The sequence below is a fragment of the Ilyonectria robusta genome (genome assembly GCF_021365365.1).
Source record: "Ilyonectria robusta strain PMI_751 chromosome Unknown BGZ61scaffold_16, whole genome shotgun sequence".
NCBI lineage: Eukaryota > Fungi > Ascomycota > Sordariomycetes > Hypocreales > Nectriaceae > Ilyonectria > Ilyonectria robusta.
The window spans coordinates 758,434-778,966 of NW_025764450.1; the positions used below are offsets into that span (position 1 = coordinate 758,434).

The 20,533-nt window shown below is 46.9% G+C and overlaps 7 protein-coding genes across 7 annotated transcripts; 3 read left to right on the forward strand and 4 right to left on the reverse strand.

Annotated features, from left to right (window-relative positions):
• Nucleotides 1-685: 685 nt before the first annotated feature.
• On the forward strand, nucleotides 686-2,833 carry BGZ61DRAFT_590439 (uncharacterized protein; the record flags this gene model as incomplete). The annotated part of the gene is made up of 2 exons (XM_046256632.1): nucleotides 686-1,758; nucleotides 1,816-2,833. The coding sequence occupies 2 exons, from the start codon at nucleotides 686-688 to the stop codon at nucleotides 2,831-2,833; spliced, it is 2,091 nt and encodes a 696-aa protein (XP_046101605.1).
• Nucleotides 2,834-3,254: 421 nt separating this feature from the next.
• Nucleotides 3,255-5,144, reverse strand: BGZ61DRAFT_424986 (uncharacterized protein; the record flags this gene model as incomplete). Its single annotated transcript, XM_046243627.1, has 4 exons — nucleotides 5,052-5,144; nucleotides 4,303-4,991; nucleotides 3,879-4,253; nucleotides 3,255-3,830 (listed from the first exon to the last, which is right to left on the reverse strand). Exons 2-4 carry the CDS (start codon nucleotides 4,900-4,902, stop codon nucleotides 3,255-3,257), a joined length of 1,551 nt encoding a protein of 516 aa, XP_046101606.1. The 5' UTR covers nucleotides 4,903-4,991; nucleotides 5,052-5,144.
• A 1,000-nt stretch (nucleotides 5,145-6,144) lies between these two features.
• BGZ61DRAFT_358264 (ubiquitin-conjugating enzyme/RWD-like protein) lies at nucleotides 6,145-6,590 on the reverse strand (the record flags this gene model as incomplete). Its single annotated transcript, XM_046240947.1, has 3 exons — nucleotides 6,145-6,299; nucleotides 6,359-6,395; nucleotides 6,450-6,590. Coding segments are annotated over 3 exons (333 nt in total), but the record flags the coding sequence as incomplete, so codon positions are not given.
• Nucleotides 6,591-9,986: 3,396 nt separating this feature from the next.
• BGZ61DRAFT_535108 (uncharacterized protein) lies at nucleotides 9,987-12,023 on the reverse strand (the record flags this gene model as incomplete). The annotated part of the gene is made up of 6 exons (XM_046254231.1): nucleotides 9,987-10,503; nucleotides 10,550-11,101; nucleotides 11,150-11,174; nucleotides 11,225-11,395; nucleotides 11,446-11,552; nucleotides 11,749-12,023. The coding sequence occupies 6 exons, from the start codon at nucleotides 12,021-12,023 to the stop codon at nucleotides 9,987-9,989; spliced, it is 1,647 nt and encodes a 548-aa protein (XP_046101608.1).
• A 1,168-nt stretch (nucleotides 12,024-13,191) lies between these two features.
• On the forward strand, nucleotides 13,192-14,431 carry BGZ61DRAFT_357918 (O-methyltransferase-domain-containing protein; the record flags this gene model as incomplete). The annotated part of the gene is made up of 2 exons (XM_046240920.1): nucleotides 13,192-13,809; nucleotides 13,868-14,431. The coding sequence occupies 2 exons, from the start codon at nucleotides 13,192-13,194 to the stop codon at nucleotides 14,429-14,431; spliced, it is 1,182 nt and encodes a 393-aa protein (XP_046101609.1).
• Nucleotides 14,432-15,179: 748 nt separating this feature from the next.
• On the reverse strand, nucleotides 15,180-16,671 carry BGZ61DRAFT_456201 (uncharacterized protein). Its single transcript, XM_046246473.1, has 3 exons — nucleotides 16,479-16,671; nucleotides 15,336-16,332; nucleotides 15,180-15,283 (listed from the first exon to the last, which is right to left on the reverse strand). Exons 1-3 carry the CDS (start codon nucleotides 16,645-16,647, stop codon nucleotides 15,196-15,198), a joined length of 1,254 nt encoding a protein of 417 aa, XP_046101610.1. The 5' UTR covers nucleotides 16,648-16,671; the 3' UTR covers nucleotides 15,180-15,195.
• Nucleotides 16,672-16,924: 253 nt separating this feature from the next.
• On the forward strand, nucleotides 16,925-20,007 carry BGZ61DRAFT_480716 (kinase-like domain-containing protein; the record flags this gene model as incomplete). The annotated part of the gene is made up of 6 exons (XM_046249226.1): nucleotides 16,925-17,165; nucleotides 17,222-17,793; nucleotides 17,844-18,216; nucleotides 18,266-19,608; nucleotides 19,675-19,932; nucleotides 19,996-20,007. The coding sequence occupies 6 exons, from the start codon at nucleotides 16,925-16,927 to the stop codon at nucleotides 20,005-20,007; spliced, it is 2,799 nt and encodes a 932-aa protein (XP_046101611.1).
• Nucleotides 20,008-20,533: the final 526 nt, after the last annotated feature.

Below are 20,533 nucleotides of genomic sequence, written 5' to 3' on the forward strand. Positions count from 1 at the left end.
TCAACAAAGGTCCTGGAGGTCCTGGCCCCATTTCAGAAAATTGAGCGTGCCAATCTGGAGTACCATTTTACAAGTGCTGCAATAGCGCAGCCTCACTCGGTCGCACTAACACTAATGACTCTACTCGGCCATTTAATACAACGCCCACCCGCCTACCAGGCACAAATAATCCAACACCCATATACCAAGGACAAACAGCACAACACCACCCACACTCATTAGCCACAACTCTGCACAAATTGCAATAGGATAAGCCCACGCCACAGTTGTGTGTGTGTACTGTAAGTCTAGTCCTATATTAGCAGTCTACCCCCATGACCCTCACGATAAAGTAAAGATAAACTAGCAGACTAATGGCTCGGCATGCAGGAAGCTTTTCAGCTGAACATGATTAACCACTAATACAAGATATTTGTTCGTATTGATTGGCTTTATTTTAAGCCACACCTGACTTTGCTCCACGTGCCTACCCCTAAGCAGACGTGGCTGGCACCACCTGGTCATCTCTATTTTCTAACCCTAAATTGCCGTCAAATTGCTTCGCCGATAATGGGGACATCCCATTGAATGCGCCTTATTAATTAGGCGCAAAAAACACATCTTGTCATATATAACGCAGCTGGTCAGCCCTATAGACACCCCGGCTTCTTTTCCCCTCCAGATTTTAGATGACGCGCGATACGAGATGCTCTTCGACGACAACATCGAGGTCTTCCAAGGCGTTTGGACAGACTGGGAAAATGGAGGTGCTAAGATTTTAACCGCGTCACCACGGAACTCACAGCTTCTCGCGTCTTTTCTTTCACTCTTCATTACATTTACTGGCACACGTCTGTGGCATCTCGTGGCTTTTTGCTTGCATCAGTTCAGAGATGATAACGGCTCAAAGGACGGGCTTCATCATCAGCGACAGGTCATCCTACGGAACAGCGCCAACGCGACCGGCACAGTATGGCCACTAATTCAACAGGCTTGGGCTTGGCGCGGCCTGGCGCGGAAGAATTTGCAGCGTTCTTTGGCGTGGATATTTCTGGTATTGGGATACGCTATCAGCTCAGGCGTCATTGCAGTCTTCACCGCATCCGAGATTGCCTTGAACGGCGAGACGAGGCGACTTATCCGACCGCCCTCTGATCATGGAGCCTTCGATAGCAGTAACTGCGGTTTTCTCACCACGAGAGACGGCTACACCAACGATGAAGATGCACTGATTGTAAAACTCTACGATATCAACCAGGCTGCCACGTATGCCCGCGAGTGTTATAATGGCACCAGTCGTGGAATTGAGGTCAATTGCAAGCTCTTTACGCAACCATCGATTCCTTGGAAGAGCAGGACAAATGCGCCCTGCCCCTTCGATGCCGAGGTTTGTAGGCCAAATGTCTCTGCCTTCGAAGCGGATACGGGCTTGATCAATGCGAGGTCATATTTCGGAATCAATGGTCCCGATTCGGATATTCTTCAATATCGCAAGCTGGTCACTTGCACTCCCTTGGCCGTCGACGATCGCTATGTCACCACCATTCGTGGTCCCTCACCAACCTGCGTTTTGGGCAAGCCTCTGTCAAGTTATAAGCACACTGACCTTAGAAGTTCGGACACTCTATTTTCGTATCACTACGGGCGGTACGGGCCGGAAATGGAAGCAGAAAACAATGTGACAGCTCAGCAAATCAGGAGAGATTTTAACTTGGGTTTCAACAAAACAACTGTTCCAGCTGTTCGAATGATGGGAGATGGAGTACCCTATCACGTTGAGTAAGTGCTCACGCCTCTGCACGTGGCTCATCAGACAGCAAAACTCATATCTTCCAGGACGAGATACTCCATTGCAAGCCGGGGTTCGGATCGGGGTTGGAACCCAATCAAGGAGCTCAGCAGAACAGACGCAGACCTGTCTCTGATCCTCATCGCTCCAAATGACATGCACTCATTCGATGACATTGACGACCCAGTATTCGCAGCTCATGCCAGAGGGTCAATCTGGCCGGTAGGCTCCGGAAGGACGCGCTTTGATAACCCATTGAGCCCGATCGGCTGTACCACGCAGTTTCAAATGTGCAACCCTGTGAACACACGCTGCACCAACTTGTCCTCCATCATCGATCTATTTCCAATCCATCCTGAAAGTCCCATAGACTACGACCTCGATGTGCCGGCTGAGTGGGCCATCGCTCTTGACCTGAATAAACGCCAACGCAGTGTTGCCATGCGGCTATTCCGCGCCTCGTCCATCTTGGACGACGCGGTCCAAGGACGCGGTCAGATGGCTCTCCTGGCGAGCCAGTTTGCCTTTGGAACGTACCAGACTCCGCTTTCGAAGAATCACTGGCACAATGAAGTTTCGTCCTGGTTTAATGTGACCCTGGCGTTGGAACAGCTCCGCATGCAAGAGTTTGCAATCCCGCGTCGAGAGCGTTACATGACGGCGGCGCATAAGCAAATGCGAGAGCTACCGCCTGGAACCGCGTGGATGTGTAAGACGCAGATGACGTCTATATCTAACGGGACTGTCAATTTTCGTCACCGTGGGCTGCTGGCGGTGCTGGTTGTTGGTTCAGTTATTATTCTAGTGAGCTTTGTTCATGAGGATACAGTCTGGTGGGTACGACGACGTCTCCAGCTCGGTACGAACCACCTTCATTCGCGCCATCTATGGATTCACGATGGATTACTTCAGCTTCAGCGGATGGCTTTACAGAGGTCTTTAAATGGCAGCTGGTCGTCTAAGGAGGAGTATGTGCCTGTAACTGCGAAGGGCGAGCTTTTCCATCGGTATGGCGATAGCGACTTGGAGACACCTCTTATTACGACACAGGCAGATAATGCATAAAGGAATGTTAAGTAATTAAAGAAAGGCCCTCCTTTGAGATACACGAAGTCCCATTTCACCGTTGTCTCCTGCGATCACCGCGGATACTCCAAGAGTCTCCTCGTTAGCAGCCACCACTTTACCAATCGTCTGTACCAATCGTCCTCAGACTGACACCGATGATGCGGAGCGACTGATTCTACAGCTGTCTTCAGATGCAAAGGGCGTGGTTTTAGGTAGTTCTTCAGGAAACGTCGCCGGGCAACAGTTGTTGGCCCTACATCCAGAGTCCGTGAGCAAGATGAGTTGATACAGCTACGAATGTGACCCTGATGCAGGCTGTCACGAGCCACCTTTCCCGCTGTGTTAGGGTAATAGAAATGCAAAAGGAAAAGGCGGAAGATAATACGATGGGATAGAAGCAAGCATCTTGGAATTGAAATTAGTCCACGACTTGCAGCACACTCTTTGTGTGGTGAAACCAAAACTGGAGATTTCCCTTCACCTGACAGCATTCCCATTCACGAGCTGCCTCTTCATTATGTCCATGTTTCAGGTCTGTGGTGAATTCTGCGATAAACCCTTCTTCCGGAAACCTCTCGCCTGGTCGCTGGTGGGTGATCGGATAGTGGCATAGGTGCGTAGGTGCAGTGCAGTATTGCGTGGGATCTACTCCCAGTCTGCATTGTCCTAGGGCCCGCCGCGTCCCGTCGTTGTACTTGATTAATATCCCCATGCAGAAGCCAGTTTCCTCATCATAGAACACCGTCGTGGAAAATACGGCTTCCAGCGATCCGGAAGAGAAGAAGGTAAACCTGGATGGAGGATTACCCATCGGGGTGAAGAGTGTTATCTGCACATTCCCCCCCACTCTAGGGCAAACGCCATAATCAGAGATTCCGAAACTAGGAACGCTATAAATGAGTGTGCAGTCTGGGCTCGTAGCAGATACAAAGTCCGTTGTCTGTGCGTGATGATGCCTACCAATAGCAAGATCTCCCGAACGGGCAAAACGAAACTTATTTGTCAGTTTACTTCTATCAATTCCGACACCGTTGGAACTTACCAGGAAGGTAGCTGTTGCTCGCGAATATAGATCATCCATTTTCGTTTTCATTCGGACACCAAACGCAGTGATCCCATCGTCAGAGGAGAGAGGCACATACAGCCAAAGAGCAGACCCCTGAGCTCGATATGAAAGGCGCTCAAATGTCTTAGAGGCGCATGGCGCTTTTGAAGTATGCGTATGAATTGCTACAGTGACAATACCGCAGACGAATAATGTGATACCTGTGCTGTAGCGCATCTCTATGGTTTTGATGATCCCGGGAGGTCGACTGCTAGGTGGAGAGACGAGACATTCTTCCCAATTCGGCGGCGCTGGAGTATCCCACATTTTCAAATCGGTCGAACTGACGTTTTTCAAATGAGCCAAGCCGTACTAAACAACATCAGTTGGATGACCTTGAAGCCTTAAAACGGATACAAACCTTGAAACTGGCTACGACTCTGGCGAAGCACTCTGCCTTCTCAACCACGAATGCCTCAGTCTCAGCTTGTACCCCCCGCCTTTCTGGTAGTGCTTCAAGGCGTTCGATAATCTTAAGCCCCTGATAATCGATCGTGAGGCGGATGAACGGCTCGGTCACGGCCTCTCGGATCGTCGGAGATGTCCCCCGATCCCACGCATAGATCATACAAAGCGGGAGAGAAACCATCCCATCATCGTTGGCCGCTGACAATCGGCGAGCGAGACTGAGAACCGACGTATACCGCAATATCATGGCATTACTCACTGACTCCCATATGATTCGAGCTGGTATGTTTGGCAGTGCCAACAGCTGAGGAAGATGGCCGACAGCAGCCACACAATCAATGCCGGTATCGATATCAAGATCAGGTGGCAATAGTAGAGGTTTCGCCTCAGACCACGGATATCTCCATGTTGATGCAACCCATAGCCGGTCCATTATGTCCTCTGCTCGACATTCCTTCGCAAACAAGTTGTAGCAATCCGGGTGGACGGTGGTGGTTTCACCAACCCTGGCGCACCTGTAACATTCATTCGGCTTGCCAAATAACTGGCCCATCGGCTACTCGATTACATGACCAATATCCTCGGGCGGAAATGTCAGTGAATCCTGCGTTCCGTAGATAACGGTAGCGGGGCGGGAAAGAACTGTGTATTAGTTCTCAAGTCAGCTTGGGTTTCCGGTCGTGTTGGGAGACATGACCATACACGAGACAAATCGGTCACCGATTTTAAACGCGAAGCCACACGCTCCACAGTGAGGGTGGACGCGGAAGTGTTCTGGTCCATTCGTTGGCATCATGTTTGACTGTCATCAGGATCAGGATTGCCACACCCGGGTCTTGACAGCGAAGTGATAGGATATACACATTGGCGGTGACAATCGGCAGAAAGAATATCATGTGACTATCCTCTAACATCTCAATGTGGCTGGCAACTTGCCTCTCAGCGCAAATCAACGTTGCAGTAGATAAGTCGCTCCATGTGTCCGAATCCTGGATTTAATCCCTTCTACCAGCTTGCTTCGGACCATAAAATATCTCAAGATTTAGCGAGAGAACGTGACTTTGCAAGCTCCATAATTTAAACCTTACTAAATGTTCGGCTAGATGCCTTAGATCGTAGCTTAATACCTCATTTGACCTACAACAGACTACTTAATGGTCGTTATTAGACTCCCTAGATTAGAAGAAGTAGCCAGTATATGGCAATCTCTACAGATTTTCTTTCTCAAGGAAGCTCGAGAGGAAATTCAGCTTCTGTCTTTCTGATTCATCCTCTAGATTCCAAGAGAATCCAAGATCATATCGGAGTCCGGATCTATAATACGAATATAACAGGTTACCGTTGACAAGAGCTTTTCGAATGAAATTTGCCATATTGAAAATTGGTTGTGATGGGATGAGTATCAGAAGGGAAGTTGGTCCCTTGACGATAGGAGATATCAGTCTCCCTTATATCCTATTACTCGGAATAAGATTACTATCTTAAGGTTATTAACTGCAGATAGCAAGATTGTTAACTGCAGATAGTAAGGTTATTAACTGCAAATAATAGGATTAAAGTTAGAGGGGTTAAATAGAAGCTTCAGGCAGAGACTGGTGGGTAATAACCTTATTATTTAGCTACTATTTTTTCTGGTGCTAGATATAGTACTTATTGTTTATTCCTACTGTTTGAGATTACTGTATAGCTTTGATCTATCTGATAATATTAAGTAAAGCTAAAAAAAAAAAAAAAAAAAACCAAATATGGCAATCTCTTGATTCCTGAATTTGAATAACCTCACTTTCAGATCTACCTAGACAATTTCCATATTCATGGCATGCTTCCTTGTCCACTCACGGGCTGTTTGGTAATATTCATGCCGGTCGTTTTTCCAAAGTTCTGAAGCTCGCAGATTGAAAGGATCCCCCTCAGGTTGCCGCTCTAGAATTGCGTAAATTTCATCCATACCTTTTTCCTTATTTGTTAATGCAGTACTATTTGTGCATTAGTTCCTTCGAAGCACTTACACTTCAAAATGCTCAAAGTAGACCTCCAGTACACAGTCTTCGCAGAGCCCCCATCTTCCAAGCCAGTCCTTTTGTAGCGTTGATCTGAAACCCACACTCCAGTAGACATATCTCCCGTACTTTCCACAAGAGGATGGAATCTTGGCGTGATGAAATAGATATTTGGCGGGCCGTTTGGGTAGTCCGGCGGGATGATGATTTCGAGGTAGAAAGCTCCTCCTCTGTAGCCTGAGCTTTCCTGAACGACTCTACGTTAGATCGGTCCTTGCGCGCTTGAACAATAATAGAGTGAAAGGGGATCTCGAGGGCTCTCACTGGACCTGCAATCACAGCACGGAACTTTCCAACCTGGTTTCAAAGTCAGCCACCTTGAATACATAATTGTACAGAATTACGGTTGGAAATTCTTACATCTTTTGTTGGGATCATTCGCACATGCGTAGGGCTGTCTCGTTCCCAGACTTCGATCTCTTTGGAAATTCTCTTGACTGCCCGGTAGGGGAGGATTATATCAAGTTCAGGTCGAACAACGGGCGGAAGTACACGTGGACTTGGTGTCTGAAGCATCAAAGAATTTCCATTGTCATCGTGTGAATCTGAAGATTGGACGGCGCCATGGGCAAGCATAAATTCAACAACCCGTTGATCTCCGTAATATTGAGCACCATCCAAAGCTGTTCTTCCCCAGACGTCGGTTCTGCTCAGACCTACGCCGGTATCCGTGAAGACGGAAACTATTTTCAGATGCCCATGGCGGGCCGCATGGTGGAGTGGGTAGGCGCCGTCAAGGTTTGCGCTATCCAGATCTGCCTCTCGATTTAGGAGCAGGCTCACAGTTGCGGTATGGCCCAGAGCGCAAGCCTTGAGGATAGGGGTCTCGCCGAAGAAGTTTTGAGCGTTTAGGGGACACCCCAGATCTAGCAGCACTTTGCAGCAATCCTGAAATCCTCTTGCGGCTGCGATGTGGAGCGGCCCGTTTCCGTCATTATCGCGGGATTCCAGTGCTGATCCAAGCTTAAACAGCTCTTTGATGATACCGGGAAAATTTCGATCCGCAGCGATGTGCATAGCGGTTTCCCCGTGAGACGTCTTTGCATGAACAAGGTTAGAATCCTGAGAGACAAGCAGTCGTATGACGTTGATGTTTCCTTGAGCCACGGCGCTGTGCATCGGGGTCCAGTTGAGATCTGTGCCGTGACTTGGGTTTGTCCCTGAAGTGAGGAGAAACCTTACAATGTTCTCCCTACCATTGCTAATGGCCTCAAACAGGGCCGTTCGTCCGCCATGAGAAGCGCTGTCCAGTTTCGCATGGTATTTGAGAAGCAATTGAACGGCCTCCAATAGTCCGCGACGACTAGCTTCATGTAGAGGAATGTCATCTTTAGAATAGCCAGTAGCTCCATCCGGGAGAGCTCCGTGGGATAGAAGAATTCACATAATGTCAAGTGAACCAGCTTCGACAGCGGCGGTAAGGGCTGTTGCGCCATGTGAGTTTGTTTCATTCACAGTCGATTCATCAAGGAATAATGTACACTCTGGCTGGAGGTCAAGCCGGGAAGCAAACCAGAGCGCAGGAGCTTGAGCTGGTGCAGTAAAACTGTACTTGTCATGTCTGCTCTCTGGTAGCAGATATGCTTGTATACAGCTCTCCCTGTATGCCTTTTCCGTAAAGACCCTGACGTGAAGATCCCCATGCTTCACTTCATTGCGAGTTGACTTTCTAGTGTGCGTTGCCCATGACTTAGCAGCATAAGTCGGACCACCCATTAGCTGACCGACCCCTTACCTGACCGCCCCACTTACATAACAACTAAAATCGCAATTCAACTTCACTTATAGATAAAATAACAACTAAAAGACCTAATTGGTCTATTTCAACTGATTTTTAATAAACTAACTAATAAAATTTCTAAATATTAAAAAATCAACTAATTAGAATAAAGAAAAAATAAGCTATTTTGAATCTTTAACCTTAGGCGTTTTTATTTGCCTTCTTGCCCTCTTAACATTTCGGATATCTTGAAATAGCCTATTTGGGTCTTTATAAACCCGTTCTCTTTTTCTAGTCTTTAATTAGCTTGAATTTTAATCTTGGGCTTTAATTTTTTCTTCTAATTAGGTAATTTAAAACTGGAGCCTATTAAATCCCTTACTAATAGTCTGTAATAGCTATCTTATAGTTAGGCTAGCTAGTATTTCCTTCTTATAAGAATGGACTAATAAAGTAATATCTTTTAAATTGCTAGAAGTTATAAAAGAAATAATTTTAGACTTTTAATTTATTTTTTAGAGAAATAGGAGTTTTTAATTAGACTGTAATTATATTATTAGGGTTATAAATAATAAATTTACTATTTATTAGCTTTAATATATTAATTAGCTATAATCTAGCTTCTTTTTAATTTAATAAGATATTTTTAGTAGTAAGAATCTTCTTTTTTATCTTAAAATAGTAAGTAAGAAAGTCTTTCTTTTTAGTTAGGCTAATATTAGTAAGGGAATTGGCTAGTATTAAGGTAGCTTAATATATAGCTTTAAGTAGCTTAAAGACTAATATATTAAAAGGCTAAAGAATATAGCTTATATAAGATAGTAAATAAAGTAAATAGACTCTATTAGTTATATAAATATATATAAAATCAGGTATTATATATAATTTATATTTATTTAAAATAAGAAGCCTTTTTTTATTAATTTAGGCTAGCTTAAAGCCTAGAAGGAAGACTTTCTATAATTAAGTAAGGCTAATTTTATTATTAATTTAGCTCTTTTTAAATAATATAAATTTCTAATTAATTAGAAAGTTTAATTTCTCTAGAAACTATTAGTATTAAATATATTTACCTTTAAAAATAATTAATAAATTAAGATACCTTTCTATTATAAAAATAGCCTTAAGAATAATTATCTAATTAAGATTATATAGCTATTTCTTAATTATTAATTAAAGCTTTAATTAGTTAACTATAAATCTATTAATTTTAAGTTCTTAAAAGACTTTAATTTTATTAAAATTCTAATAGTTATATAGAGGAATTAATTTAACTTCTAGTTAATCTAATAAATTATAGAACCTACAAATAGCAGCTAGATTAACTCTATTTATTCTTTTCTAATTAATTTTCTTTTCTTTAAGTATTTTTATTTACTAGTTATAATATAAAAAGCTAGTTATCTAGTACTTTCTAAGTTATTAATTAATATTACTTTTACCTAATAAGAAAGTTACTAACTTCTAAATCTAGCTATAAGTTAATACCATTCCGAGCTTATCTTATAAGATAAGCCAATTACAGAGCTGGTCTTTCTGGTTTTTAGAAAGTATCTGACGCTATTCGTAGGCTTCGTTGCGGCTTGGGACGCTATTGAGCTTAGTCCGTAGGGTTAAATAAGGAATAACATACTTATTGGCTGCTTTTCGTATTGATAGACTATTTTTTACATCCTGAATAGCTAGTTGGAGGTCTTCTTCGGTGTATTTAGGTATGAAAATAATAAAAATAAGGTTAAATTGACTAATTGAGTGTTATTGAAGGAAGAAATGCGTGTGGCTAGAGGCGCGTTGTGGTTGACGCGTTGTAAGTGGGGCGGTCAGGTAAGGGGTCGGTCAGCTAATGGGTGGTCCGACTTAGAGCAAGAATGGGTGAGAATCGAGGCGCAGGCTCATCTCGTCATCGTCAAGGCATCGCCCCGTAGGAAACTCATCAAATAGAAGGTATGTCTGACATGCCTGTGCTAGATCCCCGTGAATCTGTCCCAAAGGGCGGAGAGGCTGCGACGCGAGGTGCTCTTGGAAGGTGTGGTGAACAAATCTCACCACACTACTACCCTCATCAACAGTGATGATGCCATCGCAAGCCAAAATAATGGCGTCGATATTTACCAAGTACTTCTCCTCTTGGCAAGAATCGCCAGGCTCAAGCGAAAGTGCGCATTGGAGCTCATTAATGTGCAGAGGACGAGTAGCACAAAGCACCCAGTCCACGAGGCCTTTTGCGTAAGTTGCCATCTTGGACGAACTAATGCGGTCAAGGAATTCAGAATATATCGCATCAATATCTTTGGGAAGCGATTCGAGTGCTCGAACAATATTGCGACCTTGACGGGTACCGAGAGTATCCATCAGAAGACGAGCCATCAAGAACCTATTATTGTTAATAAACTGCTGCAAATGGCAGACTTAAAACTCACATCTCCTTCGAGCGTTCCTGTATGGCAGAAATGATCTTGCCGCGAAGAGTCTCGTCCCTGGAGACGTGCCACAACAGATTACTGTCTGAGTCAATTCGAGATGACGTATACTTTCGAACATCTTCAGGATCTGGTTTTATTTCACCCTTCTGGAAGCCGGTGAAATATTTTGCCTCGGGTGCCTGTCTTGATGTGACAATGAGATTCGCATTTTGACATCTGGTGAGATGTTCTAGAAGGTCATTCCCAGAGTAGCTGAGTTCGTTTATAGCATCCACTATCACGTATATCGTGGTATAGCTGGATGCTACCTCTTCGAAGACCCGAATTGCGTCTTTAAGAGTGGGCCGTCCTCCGTTGGAGGATTTCTCATCGTATATACCCCGGACGATATCAGTCAACGCTGGTTCAGAAGCCAGCTGCCTCCATACAGCACCAATAAAATTGGGCGTGGTCTGGTTTTCTCGGTCTTGGTAGCTGCAGAATATGGCGGCAACACCAATGTCTGGTGTTTCAGCGAACTCCGCTCGTAGCTTGCGAAACAAAACTGCTCTGGAAGGGTCAACATCAATACCATAGCTCTTACAAACAATAACATACGATTGCATGGTTTTTCCAGAACCCGCTTCAACATGTTAATAACTTTGCGCCATGGAAAAAGGAGGAAAAGCTCACGTATGCCGGTGCACCAGAGCCTCGGAGTTGTCCCGTCAATCCATGAGCGCACAGGTGTCGACTCTATGAATGATGTGCACGTGTCTTCTTCGTGGGTAACCAAGATGTCGCCCATGGCAATGAAGAAGTTTAGTGGCGAGAAGAACAAATGCACTTTCTCCAAAAGGACAGCTCGCACCCAGTCAGCAGGTATCAGGCAGAGGCTTTTAGCCAGGGCTCACCATCCGAACGTGACACCAACTCTTTTGTGTCTTGCTCCAAGTTTCTCGTCCTCTTGGGAAGTGATTGAAGGGCTTCTGTATCCTTCTTGATTTCGAGAGTAATTGTCCTAGACACATAGTCAGTCTGTGGATTTTGAGACCGAAAGACAGACTCGAAGCTTACTGCAAGTCCGTCAATAGAAGGAATTGGACCTATGAAAAAAGCCGATGGATGCTGAGCATCATATCGGCACAATCCTTCTTGTCAAATGGCCATTTCAAAGCTTTTAGAATTTTGTGCCTTTTCGACTGTCAAGCAGGAACGGCTCTTTTAAGTCATCGAGCACGTTGTTGACTTGCTCCAGAAGGCCACCGGAGTCACCCAAAGACTTCGTGCCAGGAGATTTTCCGTCATTTCGCTGTTTTGCGGCATCGACTAGTGGCTGTAGCATTTGCATGAGGATTGCAAGGCTTTTGACTTCAGACTCTAGTCGCCTTCGCTCCTTGTCACTGTCAGCAACACCTTTGGCGTATTTGAGCACAACGATGCCAGCCTCAACAGCGGCAATGACGGTTGTTGCCGCCGAGATGCCGTCCATATTGACAGACCGGTCTTCCGGGTGAGACTAATGCCGATTTCGTGTAGTCGTTGACAACTGGATATACACTCTTTGGAGCTTAGGTTGATGTTATGGAAATGCCTCATGCCACCCCAAGGCGCGGGGTTTCTCGACACATATGCATGTCAGATATGAGGCTGTGTCCCGATTCACTTCATTCGCCGCCTGAGTGCGCCCACTGACTAAGCACCTCTCAAGAGAGAGAAACTGGGTTGTATTCTGTGACACCCTGCTTGTATTTTCACAATTTTACAGTGTTCTACTGTGTCAGCGTTTCATTTCAAGGTTCGCCGCTTCTTGCTGTCTCGTTCCACGATTTTACACATGTCTTTCATGCCACTCCTCTTGTTTGCCAGGGGTTATCACTCATCTCTTTGGCAACCTGAGCTTCGGCGTGTTCATCCTCTGCCTTGCTCCAGTCCAAATATGTCATCATCTGCTCCTCCGTCGATTCTCTGGATCCTGTCGAAGTGACACTTCGCTTGGACATCTGCTTCAAGTACCGGTTGAATGTATCACATGCGTCCGGTGTAAGATAGGATGATGGTTTTACCTCGCAACTAATGGATGCACTGCAACATCGTATAAGCTTAATTCTCACGCCTTAGCCCGTCCCCGCCGTTAGTGCTTCAGTAATCTGAGTTTCTCTGCATTAGAATGGAGCCTGAAGAGTTTGTTGGGTGCTACATTATAAGCTTAGACACATAATCCTAACTCTAAACCGAGGCTATCTGCCATAGTAGCGCTCGAAAATGCATCCCTACAGCCCGTATTCCAGAATGAGCGTAGCAATGCATATTTCCCCAACCGTCAAAAGAGGATCCTGAGCAAAGGCCTTCCGTCACTATTGCGTCATCCTTCAGGCTCGTGCAGGAGCAGCAGCATTCCCTCCTTCATGCGAACCAGGACATCCTATTGCTGGAGGTGACTGAAAGCTGTTGGGGAAGTTTATGGATGGGATGTGAATATACCGTCTGTGGGCGCATATAAGGATACTGTTGTTCCTCCTATAGAGCAGACTTCTGAAGTTCTGATACCGTCTTAGCTCTATTAGGAGTGCCCCAAGCGCGTCCGTTCCATCAGCAAAAGCTCCAAGAAAGCCTTGATTGACCGCAACAGCAGCCTCCACCATATACCGCAGATCACGATGAAGAAGACTGATAGAGACGCTGTGATTGAGCATGCAACACAGATGAAGCGTCTTGTTCATGACCCAAACAGCTTCGTCACCGAGCTCTTGGTCCAGCAGCAGCAATATTACTGCATTGAATGGCTTTGCCACTTTGATGTCCTCTCGCGCATCCCGCTACCTCCAGATGCATTGCCCTACGCTGAGGTTGCGGCAAGGGCCAATGTGCCCGTGTCGACTCTGCGATCTGTGGCCCGCATGGCTATGACTGTGGGCTTCCTCTGCGAGACGAAGGATGGCCATCTTTCCCACAGCCCGCTCTCGGCTTCGTTCGTCGAGAATGTCCACCTGCGAACGGAACTGTTGCAAATGTTCAGCAAGACGGTCCCACTCATGGCCGGACTGACACCGGCAACGGAGAAATGGGGAGATACCACGGCGCCAAACGAGACGGCGTACAACCTCGTCCACAAGACTGATCTGCCATTCTTCCAGCACCTCGAGTCTCGGCCCGACCTCAGCGACGGCTTCAGCGCCTACATGAAGAGCCGCGCCGTGTCGCATACCGGATTAAGTGCCGAGCATTTGCTGGATGCCTTCGACTGGAAGTCTCTGGGAGAGGCGACTGTCGTCGACGTAAGTCTCGATATGGTTGACAAGAGTTGATCTCCGAGAACGTACTAACAGTGACCAGGTTGGCGGGAGCAGTGGTTCCACTGCAACCATGCTTGCCACAACGCATCCGAAGCTCAAACTAGTCGTCCAAGATCTTCCCGGCCCCATCAGCAATGCCAGGTCTCAGGTCCTAAAGCTCTCAGAGGACGTCAAGAGTCGGATCAGCATCATGGAGTACGACTTTTTCACTCCGCAGCCAGTCAGGGGGGCCGATATCTACCTTCTGCGGACCATCCTCCACGACTGGCCGGATACCGACGCCGTCAAGATCCTGCGACGCATTGTGGAGGCCATGGGACCGTCTAGCAGGCTTCTCATCATGGACGTGGTCCTGCCGAAGCCGGGCTCGGGGCCGACAACCTTCGAGGCGACTTTGCGGCAGAGAGACCTCACCATGATCCAGGCGTTTAATGCAAAGGAGCGCGAGGCCGACGAATGGAGCGCGCTCCTGACCCAAGTTGAGTCCCGCCTGATCATCCACGCGATTGAGCGACCGGAAGGAAGTGAGCTTTCTGTCATTGAGGCGAGGCTAGGTAGCAGCAACGGAGTAGAATCGGCGACTGGTGCAAACGAGCACACCTAGGTAATTAGGGTCACGACGTAAAACGTTGATCATGATTGTGCACGTTTTTGGGACAAGAGATTAGCATTACGAAACACGGCCCCTGTATGCCTGCGTGTCTGTGTGCTGCCAGTAGCTGTGAGCTACTGTATCGCAAACTTGACTGTCACGAACCTCACTTGTACGGTTGCACATTAGATGAGGTCTAGATGAGGTCCACGTAAAATGCAAACGGCCAATCTCAAATCCTTAAACCACGCATCATACAAATCACTTGCGATTAAGCTTGACCTTCCGTACGCAAAAAGGCCGCCATCAAGAGACCTTGAAATCGTACAAGAGGATATCACTGCTTTCTTTTGTCGTGGAGATCCTTATCAAAAGATCGTAGACCAAATTAGCGAGCCTCTCGACGACGAGGTCACCGACAGATCAGCCTTCGAACCCAAACTACCTACCCTACACCATCATCCTTTTTCTCCGCCGCTGAACAATGTTGTGACATCGTTATATCTTATCTCTCTCGCATTACATATAAATGAATATTTCGTTCATAGGCAACGTCAAATCATATCTCAACTCAATCGTGTATCCCATGCTCAACACTCGTCTGGATAGTTTGATAAAACCAGTTAGATCCCACTCGTTTCCTTTATCCGTTTATTCATCAAGGTTTATCTTGTCTTTAATTACTAGGCATGTCACTATCTACCTAGTCACTTCTACCAGGGCCCGGTGACGGCTTACTAGTCTAACAAGAACAAAGCATGATAATTATTTAACTGCTAGGACTGAGGCAGGAATCCACTGGCAACCTGAGCTGCACCAAGGATGACTTGAACCACGGTCAAAAATAAAATGATTGACCCAAAGCTAACTCTGCGTTAGCCAACTGAGAAATTATGAAATTTCGGGCAGAACTTACAGGAACGTCCAGTACTGGACTGTATCGCGACTATCCCGGAAAAGAACCCAAAAGTTCCATGGTCTGGTTTGCTGCAAATGGGCATCAAGTACTGAAATGCGTGGCCATAATTGCTTGAACTCCGTCTGGTCCCACTGTGTGGCATTTCTCTTCATGAGAGTCTCAAGAGTTGGGTCGTACTTGAACTGATAGCGCGCTGGATCCTTGCCTCTTGGAGGGTTCAGGGCCCGGAGCACTCGCTTCCGGAGTCGATATGAACCACAATGTAAACACCAACACAAATAGCAAAATCCCCTGATTTTTGCGAGTTTAGTATGTAAATATGAGGGTGTAATGGGATTAAATAGGGTGGCGTAAGAGGATTCGATTTCGTCAATCAGTTCCGTAGAAATGCCCATGTCTGCAAGGATACTCGCTGCATCTCCTTGGAGCGCACATGGGAGGGCAAAAAGGTCCAAGTAATTAGTCTCCCCGTGCTTGGATAAAAGTAGGTGTCGCGAGATGTTGGTCGTCCATGTGAATTTGATGCCCCCGAGTCTCGAGAGCCTGACAGCATTGAGTTTCTTTGGATTGACTGAGAGAGATTCAAGCAAGCCAACTGAATCATGCAGGCCGAATGGTTCCATTATTCTATCGGTTGAAGAATCTGGGAGGGAATTTAGTTCAGATCCGTTGATCTCGTATGCGTTTGGTAGCAAGCCACTTTGACTCAAAAGCCTAGGGACTGGTTCGTTGAGAGCCTTTTGTTCAGAATAGCCATGCTTCTGTCTAACGCAATATGCAAAGACTACTCGCCGCTGGTCACGTCGCGTGGGGATGAAATACGAGTGCATTAGCAACCAAGCCCCAAGGATGCGAAGTACGGCTTCCGTCACGCCTGTGATCCGTGCTCCTGAGCCGGCAACGGTGTCTTTGAAGTAGGCGTGGGTTTGGCTGTTAACAAGACCGTCTATGTATGCTTGTATGCGAGGCTGGGCAGTTTGGGAAGTGGATGGAACTGGAACCGGATCAGAAAGTTGCTCTGGCCGTGTTGAACAACAATTCATATCAGCAACAGTAGGGATACCCATACTAATGCTCGTATTGGATTGTGATATGGATGGCTGGTCGCTTCGACCGGCCGCATGTCCGACTTTGACGTACCGTGGAAGTGGTGAACCACATCGATAAAAAGGTGCAGAAAGTCATTCCACTCTCCTTGATAGGTCCAAGCCGACTCAATATAGTGCATATACGCCTCTGCGGACTCGCCCTCGGCAATTCCAAGCGCTGAAAGCAGCCCGGCTCGAGTCCCGTCTCTCTCCGGCGTCATGGGAAGCAGTTGTATTGGCTCGAGCGGAGGCATGTGTGATGCCGGCTGAATCTCAAAACGAGGCTCCGAGCCTCGTGAACAGAAACTGCTGACGTGCATCACGTGGTCGGTCTGCATGGGTTCGCTATTGGTCTGATGCATCATATGCGCCGTGAGCCTATGGCCGCACAGTGAATGAGTGATTTAATCATCACGAGTTCCCGGTCCTCGCAACATCCACCCCATATCAGAGGAAATAGGTGCTCGCAGCTTTAGTTGCGGCCGGTCTAATTCCGCCATGGCAAAGCGTCTATCAGATACGCCCGTCACTCTGCACAAGCCTTGGGGATATCTGAAGCAGTCCTCCCCAAGCTTTCCACACCTGACGCTTGGCGGTGTTCAATCAAGTGCCCATTCATCACGAAAAACGGGTCAGGCATACATTGAGCCGAAATCCTCGAGCCTCAGGTCTTGGCCGGACGATGTGGAAGACCTTGCGACTGTAGACGGGGACTACAGGGGGTGCCTTATAGTATCTGGTGGGTCTGGACACTCATCTTCAACAGACGGACACAAGACTAAATAACACTGGCAGACACTAATGTCGACGGACGAAGAGTCTCAAAGAGACACTGCCTTTTATTTCCCATTCGCAAGGACGGTCATATCGTCGTCATCCTGCAGAACGTGTCCACCAACGGCTTCCTTATCAAACTCAATGGCGAATGGCTCGGGTTCCCTACAATGCGACAGCTCGATGATGGAGACGTCATTACTGTATCTTCTGACATTCGGCTCCGGTTCTCAGCAGGACAAAATCCCCCTTACACTTTTAGGAAAAGATATTCTCGCCTCGATCTGTTAGGAAAAGGCCATTTCGCAAGAGTTCGCCGGTGCCGCTCAGGTGGGCGCGACTTTGCAGCCAGATTTCTAAGGACCCGTCAAGATACGCCGCTGGACGAAAAGGCGAACCTAATACTCTTGGGAATCCAACATCCGAATATAGTGGCGATTCGAGAAGTATTTCACGAAGGTGACCGGATGATTTATGTCATGGAACTTATGGGAGGGAACTCGCTGTTCAACCTCCTCACGTCAAAGCAGATGTTAGCGGAGACGGAAGGTCGCACGATATTTCGACAAGTTTTCAGTGCTATCCAATTTCTTGTAGGATGGACAATGACCCCCTCTGCGTATCCTATTGCTAAAGATCGCAGCATTCACGCAATATCGTGCATCGAGACATCAAACCCGAAAGTATCCTCATGGCTAGTACGACCGGTCTTCAGGCAAAACTTGGCTGCTTCAACTTTGCCACGTATATGTCTCCTGGCAGTAACCTCGAGACGTTATGCGGAGACCCGAGATTCCTAGCTCCCGAGATGCTTCGAGATTCGAAGCATCGGCGCTACGGCAACGCAGTGGACATATGGTCCATGGGAGTCACTATGTACATTTGCCTCTGTGGCTTCGCCCCGTTCTCTGACGAACTTTACTCAAAAGATTTTCCCTATACATTGGAACGGCAAATTGAGGAAAGCAAATTTTACTATCCGTCACCGTATTGGGACTCAGCCAGCGACCCAGTCCGTAGGTCATCTGAGCCTCCTTGTGTCAGATTACCTACTCACACTGACAGTTGATCTAATTGATTGTATGCTTTGCGTTGACGCGAAGAAAAGACTCACAATAGAACAATGCTTGGCGCATCCTTGGCTTGTGTCCGACGATGATTCCTTTGCTTTCGAGACACCCCTCGAACATTTCGCCGATTCCAAGCTTCGACCCCCTCCGGCGCCCCTGCTGAGAAACATCTCGATCCCCGACAGGTCACTGGAACCAAAATTTATGGAGATGGCAGCAGAGTTTAAGGAGATAGCAGCAGAGTTCCTGGAGAATCATCGCCCCAGAAAGGGGCTCTCTATTCGTGAGGCTTCGGACGCGTTCGCTGAGAACAACAGGATTTCGGGTATCAATACAGAATACGACGAGAACATTTACACAATCGCCATTGACAAGAACCACCCCCAGTACCGGAAGCGGTTGGCTACTGCGGAAAAGAAGGCCAGAGAAATTGAGCGCGCTGCGCATACCGCCGTCCAAGTTGCCGAAGAGACGCATGCTGAATCATCCGCAAAACTAGATGAGCTGCCCGAAGAGGTTCAGGATGACTTGATATTCAATGATATGGGTGTTCAGGGCTCCAGTTGGACTTTCACGGAAGGGGAAACAACCTCCGAGCACGAGATACCGTTGAAGATTGATGGGCACCCCGTTGTCATCCCAATTCGCTATTACTATCCCCTGATGGCCATCTCGTCGCCACCACCAGATCCACATCCCCGGATCATTTCACCTCTTGACCCGCTGCCAGACGACACGATTTCAGAGATATTCGTGACCTTCACAGAAGCTGTCGGATTCTATCTCCTGGTCAATGGTTATCTGCAAATCATTGTCCCCGAAGACTTTGACTACGAGAGCAGCATTTCAAGCCTGCCGGATGAGTTTGGTGGTCTGAAAGTTAGCTTCATTCCTCAATCTCTCTATCCAACTGCAGGTGAGCCGGTGGCAACGGCAACACCCTCTTCCACTACACAGTCTGGTTCCGGCATGACCGGTGGAAGTTCAACAACAGCGACAGAAGAACCGTCAAATCAACCTCCAGCAACGAGAAACCTGCCAATCAGAAGATCAACGTCAACGATCCCGGAAGATACCGCTAATCAGGGGATAACTGCCAATTTCAAGGGTTCCCTAGGCAGTACTATTCGAGCTGTGGTGAAGGGCGGCAAATCTAAGACTCTGTTCGAGGGAAAGATCGGTGTTTTGGTTACTCCAGTCGCAGGCGATAACAGGAAATTCGCGACCGTACCGACGCATGTCTTTACAAGTGCATGCAACGTCTCAAAGATGAGCTCGACGGAAATCGCAGACTGGATTGACATGGTGAGCGTTCAATCTACAAGTACCTCGACCGATGTAAGTATGATCAGGCTACACGATATTTTATCATATCCGTTGCGCTTAGTTAACTCGTCTTTACAGTTAGGAAATTTAGTGCAGGTTTTTGATCCTTGCCCTCAATCCTTTCCCATCGGATTTACCTCCGATGTTAGCCTTATCGATGTTAGCCAGATTCCAGCTACACGGGTTCGCTCCACCGCAAAGGGTGGACTTCCAATAATGCAGTGGTTGGATCAAGATAGCTGGAAGACGATCCAATACAACTCCAGCAACCTATTTCTCCTAGATGGCGAGCCTAGAGAGGCAAAAAGCATCGGTATTGTAGACAGTCGTTGCCAGGTAAGAAACTATTTGAGGCGGTTCTTCGCCTCCCCTTGGTTTTGTATAGGCATTCTTTTACAGCGTTCTTGCTAACTGAGCCGTTTGAGATCGTCGGCCAAGGCATATTCCTTAACCACCAAAATGCAAAACGTCGCTCGATTTTCAGTACTTGGTCCAGACCCTCAACAGATCCTAAGGATGATGTTAAGACCTGGGTAAGGTTGGTGGCCAAGTCAATATTGTACCGCGTACGCCAGAATTTGCATGTCAGAGGCGGTGAGAGTGGCACCCCAGTTTGTGTCCTAGACAGTGGTGAGGAGAATAATGTTGCACCAATTGCCAAGGTGGCTGGATTTGCATCGTTTGTGCAAAGGGTGTCGGATGTGCAGAGATATGACCTAGAAGGAGATAAACTGTACAAAAGGTTGGAGGAGGGAAGGGTGGCGTTTTATGGTGCTTTCCAGGTTCCAAAGGAGTTACAAGATGAGTATCGTATTATCTGAATATTGCCACTGGGGGTGGAATAATGTTCTTCACCATTATCACTAGAACTCATAAAAGAACTACACTGCATTTTTCTGAACAGTAAACTAGCGAGCTCAAATCGCAAGTATCCATT